The 19,015-nt window shown below is 41.5% G+C and overlaps 1 protein-coding gene and 1 pseudogene across 2 annotated transcripts; one reads left to right on the forward strand and one right to left on the reverse strand.

Moving 5' to 3' along the window:
- Positions 1–818: 818 nt before the first annotated feature.
- kcnk10b (potassium channel, subfamily K, member 10b) lies at positions 819–16,970 on the reverse strand. 2 transcript variants are annotated; one of them, XM_044046820.1, is made up of 7 exons: positions 16,913–16,970; positions 13,383–13,798; positions 4,441–4,558; positions 3,608–3,768; positions 3,292–3,484; positions 3,057–3,199; positions 819–2,640 (listed from the first exon to the last, which is right to left on the reverse strand). In XM_044046820.1, coding segments are annotated over exons 1-7 (1,713 nt in total). In that variant the 5' UTR covers positions 16,914–16,970; the 3' UTR covers positions 819–1,959. The 2 variants fall into 2 exon arrangements, with proteins under 2 accessions (XP_043902755.1, XP_043902754.1); XM_044046819.1 differs by lacking the exon at positions 16,913–16,970 and adding an exon at positions 16,284–16,461.
- On the forward strand, positions 13,172–13,255 carry LOC122783507 (annotated as a pseudogene).
- Positions 16,971–19,015: the final 2,045 nt, after the last annotated feature.

Consider the following 19,015-nt stretch of genomic DNA (forward strand, 5'->3'; position numbering starts at 1 on the left):
ATAGCTCGCCCATTTACTGGCCTGTCTCCGTGATGAACTTCTGCTGTGGTGCTGTTGTCAGCCGGCTTGTTTTTGTGGCTGCAGCCACATAAAAACACACCTGACTGCTGCACTCTCACAGATGGAGACCCGAGGCTCTGTCTTCTTACAGCACGCGATGAGTTACTTACATAATAATGTATTGTGTCACTTAATTAGCCAAAAGCGGAGTCCGGGCAAAGTCAATGTGATAATGCAAAGAAAAAAAGAGACTTGCAGAGGTACATGTGTTCAGGAAATTGAGACTGTGTCACTCTATTTTGCACACATTTCTGAATAATATACTTAAAAGGTTTCTTTAATACGCCGCTCAGCTCGACTCGCTGTTAGCGACCGCATTCAATTTCATACATAATGTTTTCAGTGCTTTTCCACTCGAAGCAGAAATTGATTTCACTGAACTGGAGGTCATATTTTTTACAGGAGCCATCATTTCTCTTCGTCTCTTTACCAGAAGTAAGGCCGTCCATGTCAGTGTTCCACTTTAAACAATGGAACACTGAGTCTGGGCTGAATCCAGCACAAATGATTCATTCTGTCTGTCTCATGTGCTGTCAGAGTTTGCACACGACTCTCTTTAATTCTGTTATGTTTTCTTCTTTGTTAAACTACACAACAACATAGCAAAGAAAACTATTTAAATGATCATAAAAGCTGAATTTCTGCTTCAGTTTTAGGATCCTCATAGGCACAATTAGTGTTATCATCATCATCATCAGTAATTCCCCTTGAAATGGCATTAGTATAGTAATAAACACATTTTTACGCTTTCATTTTGTTTGATTTTTTTTTATTATCTGGAAAAAGGCACTCACTACATTATATGTGATCTGGTCATAAAATACACAGGACACAACAAATGATCGCTAAGCTTGTCACAGGTCATGGTCATGGAAAAGGTTAATGATCAATCAGGTGTGTGTGTGTGTGTGTGTGCGTGTGTGTGCGTAATTGTGTAGTGTCAGTACCTGTTTGTGAAATACAAAAAAGGGTCATATCTTGCCAGTCAGTGATTGGATTACTACAGGATGTGCTTCAGAATATAAAAAAGGAAAAAGATTAGATTGAATTCATACTTTGCGCTGATCGATGGAAAACACAAGTAAGGAAACGTTCTGGCTGAAAACAAATATGTAAATGTCGTGCAAATGATTGAAAAAGGAAACATAACGTCGCTGACAATCTTGTGGCCAAAAGTGATTTTTCTTATTACAACATTATTACAGTTGTCGATTAAATGCCATGCACTATCGAGACAAAGTCGTTTTTTTTTTTTTTTTATGAGTTCTCGTGTGTCGTCGTTTTGCAAAGGCTACTTTTTCAAAGTCACATACTGTATAGGAATGACAGCATGTCAGCTATAGCTAAATGCTCATATTGTCTATTGATTGAGCAGCAAAAACACAACCTCCCACTCTCGAGTCCCTTTTAAAAGCCCACTGCCCGGGCTATAAATAGCTCCCACGGTATGAGATGAAAAAGCGGAGATCGATAATGTTCCTGAAGATGTTTGACATGACCATAGCTCTCTGCGTGTCCTGCCCACACTCTTTAAAAAAAACAACAAGATTCAACAAGGTCCAGGAGCAGCCATTGCCTGAGTGTCTCGTAACTGCGACAGCTGAGAGACAAGTGAGCTGATCCTGTAGAAATATTCAAGGTCTTCATCAGCCTGTTGTACAGCAAATATGCAATGAGGTATATTAACTGCGGCCTCGGCTGTCGCTCAGCTTGATTCGTTTTTTGGCAACACGTTTTTCTTCACATGGCTATGGCACACTGGCTGAATTTCCTGGGAGCCGTTCCAATCGAAGCACGGGGAAACAGAAAAGGCACATTTCCTGACATCCTGAAATGACAGTGCATTCTTAGCCTGATTCTGAGTTTCAGTCTCTTTCTCTGTCTCTCATGCGACCCTGACTATGGCTGATGTTGTTTTCCGTTCAACACCAAATCGTTCTCTCCATCCTGGTCCTGGTCTGGGATGAATCCGTTGAGCTTGGAGCGCTCCGTGACGTACTGTGACAGGTTTGTCAGGCTGACGTTTCCCTCTTTCCTTTCCCCGTTCGCCTCGTGTGGCTCCTCATCGTCTTCCTCCTCCTCTGTTCTCTCCTCCCCCAGCATGGTGCTGCCAATGTTTATGCCTACACTCGCCCGTCGGACATCTTCGGGGATGTTCCTCCGAACCTCGCGGTTCTTGTTGCGTCTGCCCAGTTTGGTGAGTGAGCCGAAGCGAAGGTTGAAGAGGTTCTCCTCTGAGGAAGACGCTGTCTGTTGGGTTTGATCGCTCCTCTGGTGGTCGTAGTGCTCGCAGGCGCCCTTCAGCCTCAGGTTGTTCAGCTTGGTGTCAATGCTCTCCTGGGATGAAGTCTTAAAGCGGCCGGCGTCCAGGCTGGCGAACATGGCCCGCTTCTCTGGAGACAGCATGTCGAGGGAGTGAGCTCGCTGCTCCAGGCCGAGCTGACGGCGCTCCATGCTGCGGATGGTGGCGGCCCGCTGGAGCTTGTCGTGGATCTCGACGCTCACGCGCCGCCGCGTTTCGCGGAACTCTGCTCGCACGTTTGCCTTCCATTCAGCTGCATGAGCTTTAAACTCCCCGACCTGTGAGAACAATGACACGAGGAAAGGATGAGGACAGGATTAGTAAGGGATAATGGCGGAGACAGATTGGCGGATGTGGCAGATTTGGGATTTAAAAGAATCTATGGGGAGCATATTTTGGTACTTCCACAATAGTTGAAATAAAGAAAAGAGTACAGTATATAACCAGCATTAGGGTCATCCTTACATCCTTCTCTACACTAAAGGATCAATAGGTCACCGTCTGACCTCTGTGGACAAAGTAAAACTGCAACGACTTCAGCCCCTCGAAACAATGGCTGTCCATTAATTGCAGCAATTAATGTGGAAAACATGAGAGCGAACACAGGCAGCATTATGGAGGCAGTAGCGGAGTGACCTTTTATGTTCTGCCTCTCTAATGTAATCGCGGGGAAGTGTAATTGAATGAGGCCCACCTCCTCTTTGGTCTTTTTAGACAGCACTCGGAGCCAGTCTCCGATCATGCTGAGGACGGCCGCGAAGTATGCCAGACCCACCAAGATCCAGAACCACACCAGCGGCTTGTACCACTGCATGTAGTCAATCCTACGGTCCCCACCTGGAGATGAAATAATGAGTCATAAATGTCACGTTTTTTTTATTATAAGAGTTAATATTATGTATATTATGTATATGTGAGACGACCGCTACCTGCGACATAGTCTCCTATTCCCACTGTGGTGAGAGTGATCACTACAAAGTAGATGGCCTCCAGCGTGGTCCAGCCCTCGATATGTTTGAAGATGACAGCTGGGATGGTGACGAAGACAATGCAGCCGGCCAGGATGAACAGGATGGTGGACGTCACCCTGATCTTAGTCTGACTAATCTGCTTGTGCTTTTGCTGAAAAACAAAAAACAGGAACACGCTAGATCGTTCTATTTTCATATAGCAATGACTTAAACCTTTGGAATGAAAGCTCAAATACTTCAATAATCAAGTAGAAAGAAATGACTCGAAACTCACCCTGAATATCTTCTCCACTTTCAAGATACTTTTCACAAAGATGGTCCCGAGCTGGTCTCCGATCCCCGCTAACAAGAACCCAAAGAGAGGAATGCCAAATATGGCATAAAGAATGCAGAAGATCTTCCCGCCTTGCGTGCTTGGAGCTATGTTTCCATAACCTGTTGAATTAATGAAAGCAGAGGGAGAGAGAAAGAAGTAAAGACGTAAAGAGAGAAAGAAAGAAAGGAGTAAAGAGAGAAATTAATGGAGAAATTGTGGCATTGAGGAAATACAACCCACAAAAAAACCTAACTGAGTGGACACAAAAAAGTTCGTTTAGAGTAAAAAGAGAAGCAGAAGAAGACGCGTCACAATTGACTGAGGCACTTATGTAATGTAAGTTCTTGGAGAATGACACTGAGGTAAATAAGCTCCCAGAGAGGCAATAATTAGGTTCCCCATATAATTGCGTTAATTATGGCCTTACAGTGACAGAGATACAATGAAGACGCCCAGGAGACAGGAAGCAACGCATATACTGTTTTACCCAATCCCACCCATTTCAACAGGACAACAACGACTATTACCTACCTAGGTTAGCTTAGGTTAGGTTTTTCATAGTGTCTTTCATATTTTAGGTTATATTTGACCACTTTTGTCATCAACAAAAGAAACTGAGGGTAGTGAGGCTAAAGTGTGAAGATACAACGGCAGATTTAAAGGTACAGTGCGTCAAAAAATTTAATTTAGCTGATGTTAATGGAAGGCTATCTCCAACACAGGCGCGGTGGAGGGATTTAAATGTCACACAGTGACAAGTGGTAACTGCTGTTGCATTATTTTTCACTTACCTATGGTTGTGATGACAGTTCCAGCGAAGAAGAAGGCGCTGCCCATATCCCAGTAACTGGAGTTGTAGGACGTGTCTCCAATAGGACTCACTCCGGCGCTCACCGCATCTATGGCGTGCTGGAAAAAGACAGCGGCAATTGCATTATTATGAGGCTGATAGACATCTGATATTTGAGCCTATATGAAAACGATTTATGGCGAATGTGAAGAGAGTGAGCACATGAATCCTCCTCCTGTCATTTTTGCCAGGACAAGGTCACACGACCTGACGTAAGAAAAAATGAGAAGCTCCTAAAACGCGCCATGGGGGAAGGGGAATGAAAGACGGACCGCAAACTGAATAATCCCCATACCCATGTCATAACACTGATAACACAGGAAATAGAACAAAGTGGATGGAGTTACAATTAAATCAATCGATCCAATACTATTGTACCACAGAGTGGAAACTCATTATAATATCACATGTCCAGATTCATTATCAAAGAGCCTGTAAATTGATTTGGACATAATGTGCACTGCTTTGTACAGGAATGTTAATATCATCTTATTGAAATACAGCATTTAATGCATTTATGATGATACACAAACACTGTCGTTTCATATTGATGTTACCTAACTCTATAGCCACATAGCAGTGATCCCAAACCTTATATAATTCAATTTAATAACGTACATCATGTAATAGTTTGTGATCATTTTAACAAAGGGAATATTGAGTGCTTCATACGAGTCCTAAAAATGGAAACCTACCCGGAAAATGAAAATATTATATTAAGAATAAGAGGAAAGGAAAAATGGGTGTAGCAATTGTATAATTTATTTCTTTGCAACCTCTCTTGGTATGTATATTCAAAATGTATGAAGACACTCCATCATGCTGTCCCTGTGGAAATATACTGTACATTAAATATGTGCACAAACATCTGCTCAAAATATTCTGTTTCCAGCTCTTCACGTGAAGCTGTTTCCTCGCCGAAACAATTTCCATGCGTGTCTGGCTTTTTCTTGAGTCCCTCAGCTCTTCTTTATCCTGAACTTGTCTCATATTGGGAAAAACAACGTCACAATTATTCTAATTCATCTCACTCTGTACTGCTGTTGGAAATGCTAATCTTCTATCAGGCTTCCTGTTGTGCAGTCACTTTATGAGGAAAGCATTTTGCTCTTATGTCTCCGAGTTTGAATTTGGCTCCTGGCCTCATATCATAAAAATCATTCCTTTTTCCATGGGTTTTCCTTTTGGGACAGCATCTTCAGCCACCCCCAGACCTTCCATGGATGTTCTTAGCAAGATGCACGCCCATGAAATAAAATATGTATAAGCTCTCCTGACATACATTTCAAAGCAGACAGTGTATTGGACCACTTTCACACACACACACATTTCATGTTGTGATTACCACAGCTGCATGGACACATTACTCCTACTAAGACTGACTACCGTACCTAAAGTGCAGGGTTATTATAAAGTAAAAATTAAAAACTAGAGTTTAAAAAGAACCCACAACTCACTGAAACTGAATTGTGTGTTTATAAGACTAAAAAAACACACATGTTGCACTTCAGCTAACTTTCTTGTAGACTGTTTGATTTGATTCAGGGATGGTTGTTCATCTGTGACCTAATAAACTTTTAAAATGTCAGTTTTGTGACACAGTACTTCTACAAAACACTCAAACCAATTAAAAATAACATATCATTTAAAAAAAGTTAAATAAAAGCCAATTGTACTCATGCAATTTCAAAGGTTTAAGCTACTCATTTATTGTACAATAAACCACAAATAACCTAATTCTGGTGCTATAAATAGCCTCACAATGTATCTGAATACTTTATGGGGAGGTCTATTTTTGTCTCGTGGTTTTCACAGCCAAGTTCACGCTGAATTAGAGATGAGGGAAAATCTTGGCACGTGCACTTCTGCGACGGATAGAGGATATTGACAAATGGTGTGAGGGTTGTGTGTGTGTGTGTGTGTGTGCATTATGCTCTCTTGTACTTGAGTTGTGCTGAAAAATCACCCCACACACATACACTCATGATGGACTCTTAGCTAATGTGTTTTCATATTCTCCACTGCAGGATCATTAGGGAGCAAGTATGAGCCCAACTGCAGCTCTTTATCCTCTCAGCGTGTCTTTCTACACCACAGCAGGTTGACGGCGGTGATCCAGTCCGAGTGGTGCCTCAGTCTTTCCTTCACTCCGGCTGCGTTACAGTGCCGCACGCTCCCCGCTACAGCAGCACTTCACCACTAACTTACGTTTGTTTTTCTTTTTAATTTGTTTCCATGTCTTCCATGTCTTCCATGTCTTGTCACTAATTCTCCTGTCATTTCACATTCCGCCTTTCCTCCATGCCATGCAATCAACTCATTACCCTCACCTGGTTTTCCCCGCCCATCTCCACACCTGCAGTCCATTTGCTCATTAGTCCCTCAGTGTATATATACCAGCCTATTTTCATTCGGTCGCTGCCAGATTGTCTGCCCCTTGTTGGCCTTTTTTTATTACTGAGCTCCTGGTTTTGAATCTGCCTGTTGAACTTCGTAATCTTTTTCCTCTACAAACTTGCCTCTCTCCTTGTTGTGATTTTGGGATCTCCCTTGCCAAGTACCAGCGAACGTGACAACACTCTCTGAACAATCAGTGGCAGATTATAATCTTCTCTCATTGGCCTATTACCATTGTTTTTTTTTAGATTTCATGGTGCTTTTATTTTTGTTTTTTATTCTTTGTGTTTTACAGTAGAAATGTCACCGGTCATGACGTCACCCATAAGAATCTGAATTCCCGTTGTGAAGCCTCCAGAGTCACAGTTGGCTGGCGTTGTTGAGGTTGATAGTTGAGGTTTTTCAACTGGAAATACACACACACACACATTGGGTGATACTGGCTGTCAGTCGTCTATTTCCTTAATTGACAACATGTGTGACTAGAGAGGACCTGACCGTTACTTCCTTAGGAAAATGTTTACTAATAATGTTGTAAATCAAATAGGGAGTGGACCAGTTTTCCCATAGACTTCCACTCAAACAAAGTTATTTTTGCAACCAGAAAAGCTGCCATCGAGGAGAACTGGAAGGTGACGTTCACATTTTTATATATGGTCTATGGGATAAGTATAGAATATCCTAATGTATAAATCAAGCATTAAGTGCAAAAGAAATTCAGCCATAGCAAATTGCTTGCAGTGAGCAGGACATTTTCGTAGGTGCATTATACACCTGGGAATTATAATAAAGCAGCGCAACCATAAACACATCTTTAAAAAGACATGATGTAACGTGTGCTAAAAGAGTCCTATTGACGTTGGTTGCGTGTTGCCTGATGTGGTTTTACTGCAGGTAGCTCAGTGTGAAGACAACTTTATTCCCAGATAAATGACTCATGAATAAATGAGGCTTGACTGGTGTCAATAATAGAGAGGCTTCACATTGTGTCACAGCGTGAGTCATCCCCGACACACCAATTAGCTCCGCTGTGTTCGTGGGTGCACTGTGGGTGGACAGCGCAGACACAGAGGCAAACACGGGGAGGTCGACAGAAACGTGCACAGACATCCGCGCGCACACATCAAGTCGACGCACGCTGTGGAGGAAGTCTGTGTTTTCTGTCGTCACCGCCTTTCATCGCTCTCTCTCTCTCTCGCACACGCACACACACATGTTTTTCAAGGTTACCATTTATTTTGGTTTTTTTCAAACACTTTGAAAGGGGTGAGTCACCGCTTCCGTGTCCCCACAGAGGACGGTCATCTGAGTGACAGGCAGAGTCGGCCCAGAGCATAAGCAAACTAAGCAGCTGCTTGGACATTTGCACACAAAAAAATCATTAAACAGGTTTACTTGTTTAATTACAGTGCAGTATCACCACACTTTTCCACTACATAGTCCCGCCTCGCCTCAGCTCGACTCGACGCAGTTGAGCTCGTTTTCCAATACTTTAGCACCTCCTCAACGTGGGCGGAGTCATGACTGCACGGCTGCATGAAACTGCCGTGACTTTGTTTTACACGCGACGCACACAAACTACTGGCTGGTAAAGCAGTTGTTTTCAGTGTAACTGAATCATTAGAATCAGTTTGTTAAAAAGATACAGTCACTTAACTGAAATACAGCGGCACGGGACCGCTGTCACTAAATACACCAGACTCCCTCTGTAAAATATTGAGATTTTTTAGACATTTAAGGGGTAAATGTCAGAGATTGACGCAAGTTTTCAGCACCTGATGCTGAAACATGTTTTCTTTGTCAAATGTCATAAAAAAAAAAAATTATGTAATGTATGACGATAATGGGGGCGGGACTAGATAAGCCTTTTGCTTCTCCCGTTTTTCTCGGTTATGTGTATTGTGTGAACTGCACTGTTGTGTGATGAGTGATCTAAATGTCATGACCGAAATAAACATAAAAATAAATAAATAAATAAATTGTTAAGTCTTTTTTTAACTGATCTACAGTTTGGCATTGTTTGGTTTGATCCTTGTGTCTGACGTCGTGCTCATGCCTCTTCCGGTGACGGCGCTCTCTGACCAATCAGTGGCCGGCAGTCTGACGACATAGTATAAAAAGTACCAGGTACTATCACTAATGGAAAAAGTGGCATTAGTGCTTCATTGTAATGTTAAAAAAACACTTGTGACACTTAATTAATAAATAATCGATTTATAGTGTTATACTTGTATCAATAATAGCCACCTCAGAGGAGCCGGTGCCCCATAAAGGTTTGGGCAGGCCGTGGTGACAGACATGACACAGCACGACAGACCGATAACTGACCTTGTTAGAGGAGCAGACAGACTCTGATGAAGCACTGTCCCAAAGGCCTTTCTTTGGCGCCAGCAGAAGAAATTGTCAGTGTGAGCTTCACACATGACTTGTCATAAACTCTCTGTTAATATCACTTCTGATGAAGAAAACTTGTTTGAGAATATTTTGTGGATAAACTAACTCACCCTATTGTTAGCGGTGAGGTGAGGAGCTTTCTTGGATAGTCAATAAGAATCTGGAAGCAGAAAGATAGAGCCAGCTGTAAATGATTTACTGGCCATGGCTTTAGTTTGAATTTACTGCATTTGTGGAGGATTCGGTTAAGAATTGAATGGATGTAAGTGCACTTTACCAGCATATAAAAGTCAGTCAGTGTGTGTCTGTGAGTTGATGATGGATGTGCATCTCTGAGCACGGTGCAAGGCCACACCATAGAAACACATCTATCCTTTCACAGATGAAAACCAAACATATTAAGAATTATTTCTGATACATTTTTTTTACTTCTTGCTGTCAGATATGATGTCATGTAGCTGAATCTAAGTATTTGTCCAATCAACAGTGTTGTCTGTGATTCCACTTGTGTTTCTATGGTGCTGCTGCTGCTGCTGCTGCTGCTTTGGGCAGGAGGAGTCCTGCCACTGTTGGTCTGTGCAATGAATAATTAATCCCCTCAGGACCCACAATTCTAAAGGTTTTTATTTCCACACATCTCCTTAGGAATTGCTGTCATTGATTTTCTCCTCTTTTCTTTTTTTTCTTTTACAAACTCATGATAGTGCTTTTGTGCCTCGGAGGTTTTGCATCGGAAGAGAGCAACAGAAGAGAAAAAAAAACAAAAAGATTCTTCTTGAGATCAGAATAAATGAACAGAGGTGGGTGTGGAGGAGTGAGCACAGACAGAAGGGCAGCCCTGTATTCACCGGAGGAGTGTTTAAGTGGTTAACATCAACCGGAGCCATTCTTGCGGAAAATGGAGCAAACCAACTCACAACATGTCGTTGGTTCTCTGTTTGAGTAAAAAAACTTACTTTTATTCTCAGGCATATCCTGTAAAATATAAGAAACTGTTTGCAGTGTTAAATGCTCTGTTAAAATTGATCTTAGGTTTGTTTATTTGGATCTTTATTTGGATCACATTTTTGGGGCCATAGCAATATCCAAATCAGTCTATGCACTTTGTTGGGGTCAAGCGCAATCGCCACTTCCAGTATTCCTATACTGTTTGTCAAAGGAGATCTTGGTTCCATGTTTTTCTATCCACCTCACCCCTTCACAAATCCACCTCACCACTCTGAAACACTTCAAAGCATTTTCCCAATCTCACTCCCACTTGCTCATGTGAGCTGAACGCAGTGACCTTAAACCCTGATCCATAATTCAGGGCGAGATACCAGAGATACAGCAGTGCGGAGCGTCATCATGCAGTCGACACCATAAAAACAGAAAAGACACTGTAAAATGCACAGTTGAGTCGCAATGTGATTCCATTTTTCATTTATCTCAAACTTAAACTCTTATGTCATACTTCATCCTGGCATTAATGTATATGATATATGAGATTGAGGAGCTGGAAGTCACAGTTCAGTTTCAACTATATGAGAAATCTGTTTCCAGGAGTAAAAATAACTGTGCTGTTGCAGCCGCGAGCCAGATTCCTCATCCGACGTGTGTGGGTGTCGCTAAAGCCTCACTCTGGTATTTTATACACTTAATGTTGAACATGCAGGGCAATATTCCATTTTTAACAAAAAAAAAAAAGGGTCTTGTTTACAACTATTTGCCCACATTGAAGTTACAAACAAAAAAAAGAATTCACAGATTTCCATTCAACGACTTTTTTCTGTCATTATTTTCCTGTGCTGTTGATATAAACCTGCACACACCGGCATTTCTACCATTATGTCCCTGAGAATTATGAGCATCTCTGCGGTAACCCCCGTAGATTTAGCTGCACTTCCTGCTGAAAGATGGAGCTGCCCTCTGTTTTCTGCTTATGACATTTATTCATCATCTGTCAGCCAACCAGGGGGCAGAGAGCAGGGGGTGGAACCTCTGTCGGTGCTTTAGAGCATAATGTGATCCATTTGTTGGCTCGACAATGCGTGAAGAAACCTCTTAAAAAAAAAAGTGTTATTGAAAATGCATATAAATGAGAATTATAAGGGGACATTTTTAACAATTGCTGCTTCTTCTTTGAACCAAGTAGTCATTTTATGGACATTTACTCCCCAAACCTGGCTGTCTCCATGACAACAACAGTGTTTAGTTTAGGTTAACTGTCAATCCTAGCAACAGAATCTATTTGAGTCAGTTCATATTTTTTTCAGAATAAAAGCTCTGAACTCTGAGCTCTGAATTTTTTTTTTTTTTGTGAAGATAAGCAAATAATTTAAGATTCGATTTGTTAAATCATCTGCCGGACTAGATACTGATGCTGGCGGGCCAGTTTTGGCTCACGGGCCACCAATTGCTGACCACTGCCCTAGGATAAGTTCAGTGAGGAGGATCATCCCTTTAACAAATGTCAAGGTGGTTGAAACTTGAAAATAAGTTAGCGCAACTTGAAGATGGATAGTTTCAGCACAGAAGTTTAAGTTGTTTAACTTGTGATAATATGTTCTATATGTGTTCTAATGTTCTATATCTATATCATCTATATCATCAAGCACTAGTTACATCATTTTAAGTCAAGTTGACTTGTAAAATTCTGGTTTTATATTAGATTCCACTTAAATAACTGTTCCTGTCTGCAGTAACTGCACGTTTGCCAGTTGCCTAACATCACATTGAATCAACATAAAACTTATTTGTTCAAAAATATGAAAATAAATTTGAATAAAAACAATGTTGCTCTTCAGGTTCTCTGTTCCTCAGTCCTTTGTGGATTAACTAGTAAAGTTCCGCGTGAAAATACCAACTTTACTGATGGTTATCCACTGTTTTGGCTTCAAAATGAGTTAAATTAATGTTGACCGCACATTTTATTTAGCCGAGAAATTGGAAATTTCATTTTATTCTCTCTTATCTCTTAAGCATGTTCACCCTGAGTTCCTCACTGTCATTTTCGGGGGTTTGCTCGGCTTTTCATCAGATGGTTTGTCGTATCTGTCCCGACAACTTGCCGTCTTTTTACATACAATCTAACATTCTTCATCCTTTATCGGTCTCACCAGGTCACCAAACCCCAGTGTCTGGACTTCAGGATATGTCCTTGATCTCAATATCTCCTATATCCCATGTGCATGTGCCTCTGCAGCATCTGCTTCAGCGAAAGCATTCACACAACCTGTAACTATGGTGCCTGAAGACAATTAACACAAATGTGTGAGGAGGAAGTTACTGATCTGTTATTTTCACGGGCATTTTCTGAGTTTCTCACTTGCACCTGATTCTCCACTTTAACAAATGGAGACGACTGGGGGCTGTTGAAGGTCAAAACTCTCTCGTTACATGAGAAAACAGCTGCACAGGAAAATGTGCACCTCAGCATCAATATAGACTGCTTTTCACTCGTGGAAAAACCCACGTGTGATGTTAGAGCAAAACGTTCAATATGAATCATAATATGTTGTGGGGGGGAAAAAAAACAGCAGTGAATTTAAAGGATGAGATAAAAAAGCTCCATTTACTGAAGGGCAGTCTGACAGCCTCGTCCAATCGTTTCAAGATCATTAGTTAACAAAACCAGAATTAATTACCCTGACATCCCTAAATTACCCTTGACAGCAATCGACAGTGAAGCTGTTCTTTTTCTTATCTGCAGATCGAATGAAACGACACAAAGTATTTATCTGACAGGTTTCATTTATCTCCATGTCGCTTCGCTGTTCATTGGTGATGAACAGATGCAACGTTATGCAACGGACTATTCTAAGGCTGTCTGGGCAGACAGGTGGTGAAAACAAGAATACAAAAAAAACCAAACCTTCAAATTCATCACCACGTACAGTTGTGTTACTACGGTAACGCGTGCTAAAATTGGAACGATACAGAGGCGATCAGCGTGTGCAAGGATGACACGCTAATTTGAGGTTGTTGGGTCGCTCAGTGGTGGAGTTAGTCTAGATGTTGATGTGTCCTTGGACACTTAACCCACGTTGCTCCTGACATGGCATGGAAATGAGTATGAACGTGTGAGTGAATGGGGGAACGGCAAAACCTTACCTTGATGATCGCCTCGAGCTCATTAGGCGTAACGCAGCGGTGTCTCTCCAGGAACGAAGCCTTCTCGAGGGTGATGCTCGTCTTCTGGTGTCTCTCGAACGGCATCTCCAGCGCCCTGAAGGCCAGAGCGCCGCAAAACAGGTAGAGAATGACCACGACGAACACAGCCATCACCGTCTTCCACTTCATCACCGAGTGGAGGGCAGCGGCCGGGCCCTCGCAGCTGGCATCCATGCTGGCGACCACGCTGGCAGAGCGAGAGGAGATGGACAGGCGCGGCAGTAGACAGTGACCGTTGGATTTTGGGTCGCAGCCCATCGGGTTCTGCATGGTGGCAACGCTGGCCTGGACTAGACTCGACTTCGCCATGCCAGGCTGGGCCTTTTTGGGGGGGACCAAGTTGGTCTGGACCACCACTAAGGCACAGGGAGGGGAGAGACAATACTGGGTTATATAGAGTGTAAGGATATGAGGGATATGATGATCTAGATAAATAGATTAATCTATTTAGATGAAATAGTTTGAAGTTAGTCCTTTCTTCTCATTTGTGATCACCGATCTATAACTATATGAAAATTCTAAATAATACAGGGAACTATAGAACTGATAGCACTGTTTCAACGCTTGATTGTGTCAAGGAACAAGGGGGATAACTTCGATAAAAACATAAAATCCTATAACCACAAGCCCACAAGCAAGATGCATTAAAATGTAATCTTCTTGTCTTACTATGGGCTAATTAAGGCTCTGATGCTAAAAGCCATCAGCACAAATGATGGCTATCTGGCCTGCAGCTGTGCCAAAACTAGGCCATATTGTGTGTGACTCTCTCTCTCTCTCTGTTGCCTCAACATTTTGATTTTAGATTTTGACGCATAGAATCATTTTTTCCAGTCTATTGAAGCCTCACACATGAGATAAACCACTTGCTCTAAACCCTCACAGTGTTATTAGGTGAAAACTGAAGCAAGATTCCATTTTTCCAATAAGCCTTAAGAGGAGGAACCGCGTCTCTTTACATCATTGGCTTCTGGGTGGGTGTTCAACTAAATGCATGGGTGTTGGGGCAGGTCAACCACGAAGCAAGCAGCAGCCAAAATTAGATCGGCTTAATGTATAGAAGGCATTTTATAATCTATTCAGAGCTGTGGACCTTCACCTCCAACGACCCCACCCCTCTCAGATCAAATGAGGATGATGTGCTTCACAGCCTGTTGTCTATACCATGATACTGTATGACTCAAAGCAGGAATATGAAAACGATTTATTCAGTATAGGCATTTTTATGTTTAATGGGATAGTGTCATTCATGAGGTATTCTAAGAGGAACACACACACACACACGTCCAGAAGCAGTCACACCCCCTCTGTAATGAGTCAAGGACGTCCTGGAAGTGTCTCACTCTCTGGGTCCAGGAGCTATGAATCTTGTTAGTTAATCCCTGCATCTCGATGAGAGAATCAATAACAGCAAAGTGATGTCACAAGCTTCAGAGGGTGCAAATCTGCCACTTTCAATTTACAGTATAATGTCCTTTAAGGGCGGTGGCCAGGCTATTTTTAGAACACGCTGTGACTTACAAAATTAAGACTAAGTGATGAAATGGCAAAAAAGGCGAAGACCCCAAACTGAGCAGAATATCTAACTAATCCACAACTAGTTTTACTAAATTAGATGATTAAATCATCTCTAACAAGTCACTCAAATTGAAAAATCTGATATAATGGGCCAAGAGGGCAATAAGTGATCTTACGCAAATGATGAAATACAATGATAAGAAAATAATATGAGTCTAAAACATATCATTTAAACTACCCAGGTAAAAAATGGTGATGAGCATGACTTGGTTTGCATTTAGAATATATGCGTCTGCGTGGCATTAATCTAAAATCCTTTCTCAAACCACTGCAGCTGCATCATATTGATTTTTTTGGCAAATTTCCCTGAGTGGGAAGCAGTGATTTTTATCTAATGCTCGTCTACTTTCCGTAACTCTCTACTACTCCCAGCATGTCTGGCCAATTTAAAGCACACGCGATATCAACCAAAAACTCAAGTCGGGGTCGATAAATGAGAACATTTATAGACGATGACAAGCTTTTAAACAGCAGTAGCGATGAATCTACCATCACACTTCAGTAGTGCTGATTTGTGGGTGGTGGGACACTAAATATCCAGCCTGTCAGCTCCATATCACAGGGTTGTGTGTGGGTTATACCACAAAAGAAGGGTTTACTCACTGATGAGCTAAATTCAAAACTAACACAACTCTGCATGGCTCTATAGTGCAGTTATTGGACAGGTTGCAGGCGTTTCACCAGCAGAGCCTCATGATCAAGCACGGACACAGGGAGGCAACGAACTTCCGGTAAAAACAAACAGCCTTCAAAATAAAAGCTCACGCGAGGAAATGTCATGCCCTGAAGGTTATATTTCAAAACCACACTCATAAGATTTCAGTTTATCAAAACCCACATATTCTTTCTGAAAAGCAGTGAACGTATTCTTTAACTTTTTCTCGAGGAGGTGTCGCATAGGCTACTATTCCCTGTCACATATCATTCATTTGAGTGACCATATTTTTGATTATATTTCCGGTCTAACTTGTGCAGCTTTGACAGTCGCCGATGCGCCGCTCCTGCCACAGCTGAGCCCATGAATTACAGAGAATAAAGAAAACTCCCATTAGCTTTGTCTCGTGCATTTGGAGGAAATATTACAAATCAATTAAAGCCTAAATCAAAACGATGTTCAATTTAAAAATAAAATAAAATAAAATCTGCTTCAAATGTGTCAGATGTAGCCTGGTGTGATTTACTGTAAATATACATCTCTGTCGTTGAGCATTAAGCGCTATTCATTTAAAATATACAGACAGAAAGAAAGCAGTATTTACCAACCTTGTTCCGGGTCCCAGTTAACTTGTTTTCTTGGGTTTTCTATTGGAAATTTCATCTTGGAATTTGGTTTCAATCAAAGCGCAAATAAATGTTGACGATCAGTGCGATGGGATTTTTTTTTTAAGGTTGGGGAATTAAGCAAATTAGTAGAAAATCGTATCATACATCATATCATCTATCATCGTTGGCTGTAAAATGCACAGAGGGGGGAAAAGGCACCGCACACCCGCATTGTCTGCTTCTACTGCCCCCCTCCTTTTTCTTCCTCTCCCTCTCTCCACCTCGTTTGGACGCGCGGTGATCGTCTGACAGACTGAGGGACTTGTGAGACCTTTGAGCGGTCGCGAGGCTCGGAGGACCAAACCACCTCCCAACTCACTGCCATACACTCAATAACCAGTGGTTCGGTCCAGTCACACAGGCGGTGTGTGTCCAAACCGGCAACTTTACGCACACGTTTACGCCTCTGTCGCCAGAACAACGGGAGCGGATGCTCTCGCTCTCGCTCTCCTCCCTTTCACTCCCAACGAGATTCTACTCCACCTGCTTTTCTTCTAATAAGCGTGAATAGAATGTTGCATCGAGTGCTTTCCATTTTCTGCATATCCTTCTAATTCGTGTATACTCACTCTTATTCTTCTCCTTCACAGCAGGGTGATCCTCCCGTCGTTTGCCGACCGGCGTCTCGAGCACATGGTGCGGGGAGGGAATTCAGTCGTGTGTAGCTCCCCAAATCAGTGGCAGACCTCAACCATTACATCATTCACATATGGGAATCCGTGCATTATTTATGAATTTCGAGAAATAAATGCAATAGTTACCCCCAGCAGCTACTAAAGCTTTAGGAGCCATGTCAGAGGATGAGACTGGATGCAGGTTTTTTTTTTATTTGCAATTATGTGCAAATGTGCAGTGCAAAACGTTATGTAACAGGCTACTATATTTACTGTGTAATAATTATTGTAAACAAAACACAGCAGCAGCAATAATAATAATAATTAAAAATAATAATAACAGACATGTATCAAGTGTACATGTTGCAATAATTGACCGAGGTCATTACAAATTAGCCTAATATCTGCGTTAAAAAGTAAAGAGCTCCGAGCTGAAATTACAAACCAAGACTCAGTTACTGAGACGTGTCTTATCAAAACTTGTTTTATCCTTGAACTGACAAGTGTCTTTTGAAATAATAAAAAAAACTACAGGAGCAAGCTCTTCACTGTTTGCCGTCACACTACTATTAAGCCATTCTTTTGTTGGAAAATGACGCGAGGGGTTAAAAGGTCTATCAAGCAAAACATGGCAGAGCAGCTACAATGAACAATATGCTGCTGACAGAACGGTCTCATGAGTAACATATACTCAAGATTAATCAGATTTTCTATTTTGTTCTTTTTATCACTCTGTGTTCTGGTTTATTTTCACACTGCAGTGTTACGGTAAATGAGGTCTTGAAATCGGATTTGTGCCAAATGACACACTATAGTCAATTCATACAGAAGTAAATAAGATCTCATGGTTATTTAGGAAGTTGGTACGTTTTCCACTACAAATGGAATACACGGAAAGAACGGGTCAGGCAATGAAGTCATAAGATCATATCGACGACCAGCAGCATAATGCAGATTAGCTGTGTCAGTTTCATGGTGCCCATATTGCTTTGCTGCCCCACTTATATGAAACTTGATTTTTTTATTAAGTTTAAACTGGGAAATGGATCTATTCCTTTGTGAGTATTAAGTGCTGAAGTCACAGTCCTAGTTCTAATATCTCTCATCAGACAAATCAGATGGTCCTGTCATGCATGACTGATAGTTATTACTGCACGGACCTAGAGGAGCTGTATTGAATTGTAACTCATGTACCCTCATGCTTTGAATATTGAAAGACATTTGAATATAATTCAGAGCACAGAGTGTGGAAGCAATGCTATAAAACCCTGCTCTTAATTGTCAGGCACATGCAGGAGTTTAAGACTGTGCAGGACAATATAATCTGGCTTCTCCTGCACATTATGGGCTTCACACTGGCTCCACCCACTTGTATAATGAACAAAAATACCACAACCACACCCAGAGATCTTACAATGTTTAGACACAGTTTATTCATGTAGCATTTTTAGTCTCTTTGTTCACTTTTTTGGCTGTTTTTGTACTGTATCCCCATGCTTCCCAAAGTGAAAACTCAAATTTACTATCAAAGGCAGCATTCATTTCTATCACCAAGATGGGCATTTTCAATACCGAACTGAATATCATTACCTCTAAGCATACTTTCATGTCGGGCAGTATGGGGAACTTCATAACAGCAGCCTTTTTCATTGTAAGGGCATCTTCCAGGACAGGGATAAGCAAGAAAATGTGGTCGAGGGACAATTTTTTTTGGTAAGCAATTGAATATTTAGGCCAAAACATCGTATTTTCATCAGACAGAGTGCCTTAAAACGTCATGTTTGCTGCCTTAAATTAACAATAATGTGGATGTTGTCTTTAATCACCAGCTTGTTGTGAAGACAAATGTGTGTGAGATGAGTTAATATTTACTGTGCAGAACACATGAAAGTAGTTGTTTACTCCCTAAACCTGGCTGTCTCTATGACAACAGCAGTGTTTTCATTTTTATTTTTCCAAACCAAACATTTAGTTTAGGTTAACTGTCAAGTCTAGCAACAGAATCTATTTGAATAAGTTAATATTTTTTTTAGAATAAAAGCTCCCAACTCGATATGA

The sequence above is a fragment of the Solea senegalensis genome, linkage group LG16 (genome assembly GCF_019176455.1).
Source record: "Solea senegalensis isolate Sse05_10M linkage group LG16, IFAPA_SoseM_1, whole genome shotgun sequence".
NCBI lineage: Eukaryota > Metazoa > Chordata > Actinopteri > Pleuronectiformes > Soleidae > Solea > Solea senegalensis.

What these genes read in the sequence shown, in the direction of transcription:
- kcnk10b (XM_044046819.1), bottom strand. Translation starts at nt 16,338, where the DNA reads ATGAAATTTCCAATAGAAAACCCAAGAAAACAAGTTAACTGGGACCCG. An exon ending in AGCTCGAGGCGATCATCAAG is followed by an intron (nt 4,559 to 13,382) that starts GTAAGGTTTTGC and finishes GTCTTTTTCCAG; the next exon opens with CACGCCATAGATGCGGTGAG. An exon ending in AACTGTCATCACAACCATAG is followed by an intron (nt 3,769 to 4,440) that starts GTAAGTGAAAAA and finishes TTAATTCAACAG; the next exon opens with GTTATGGAAACATAGCTCCA.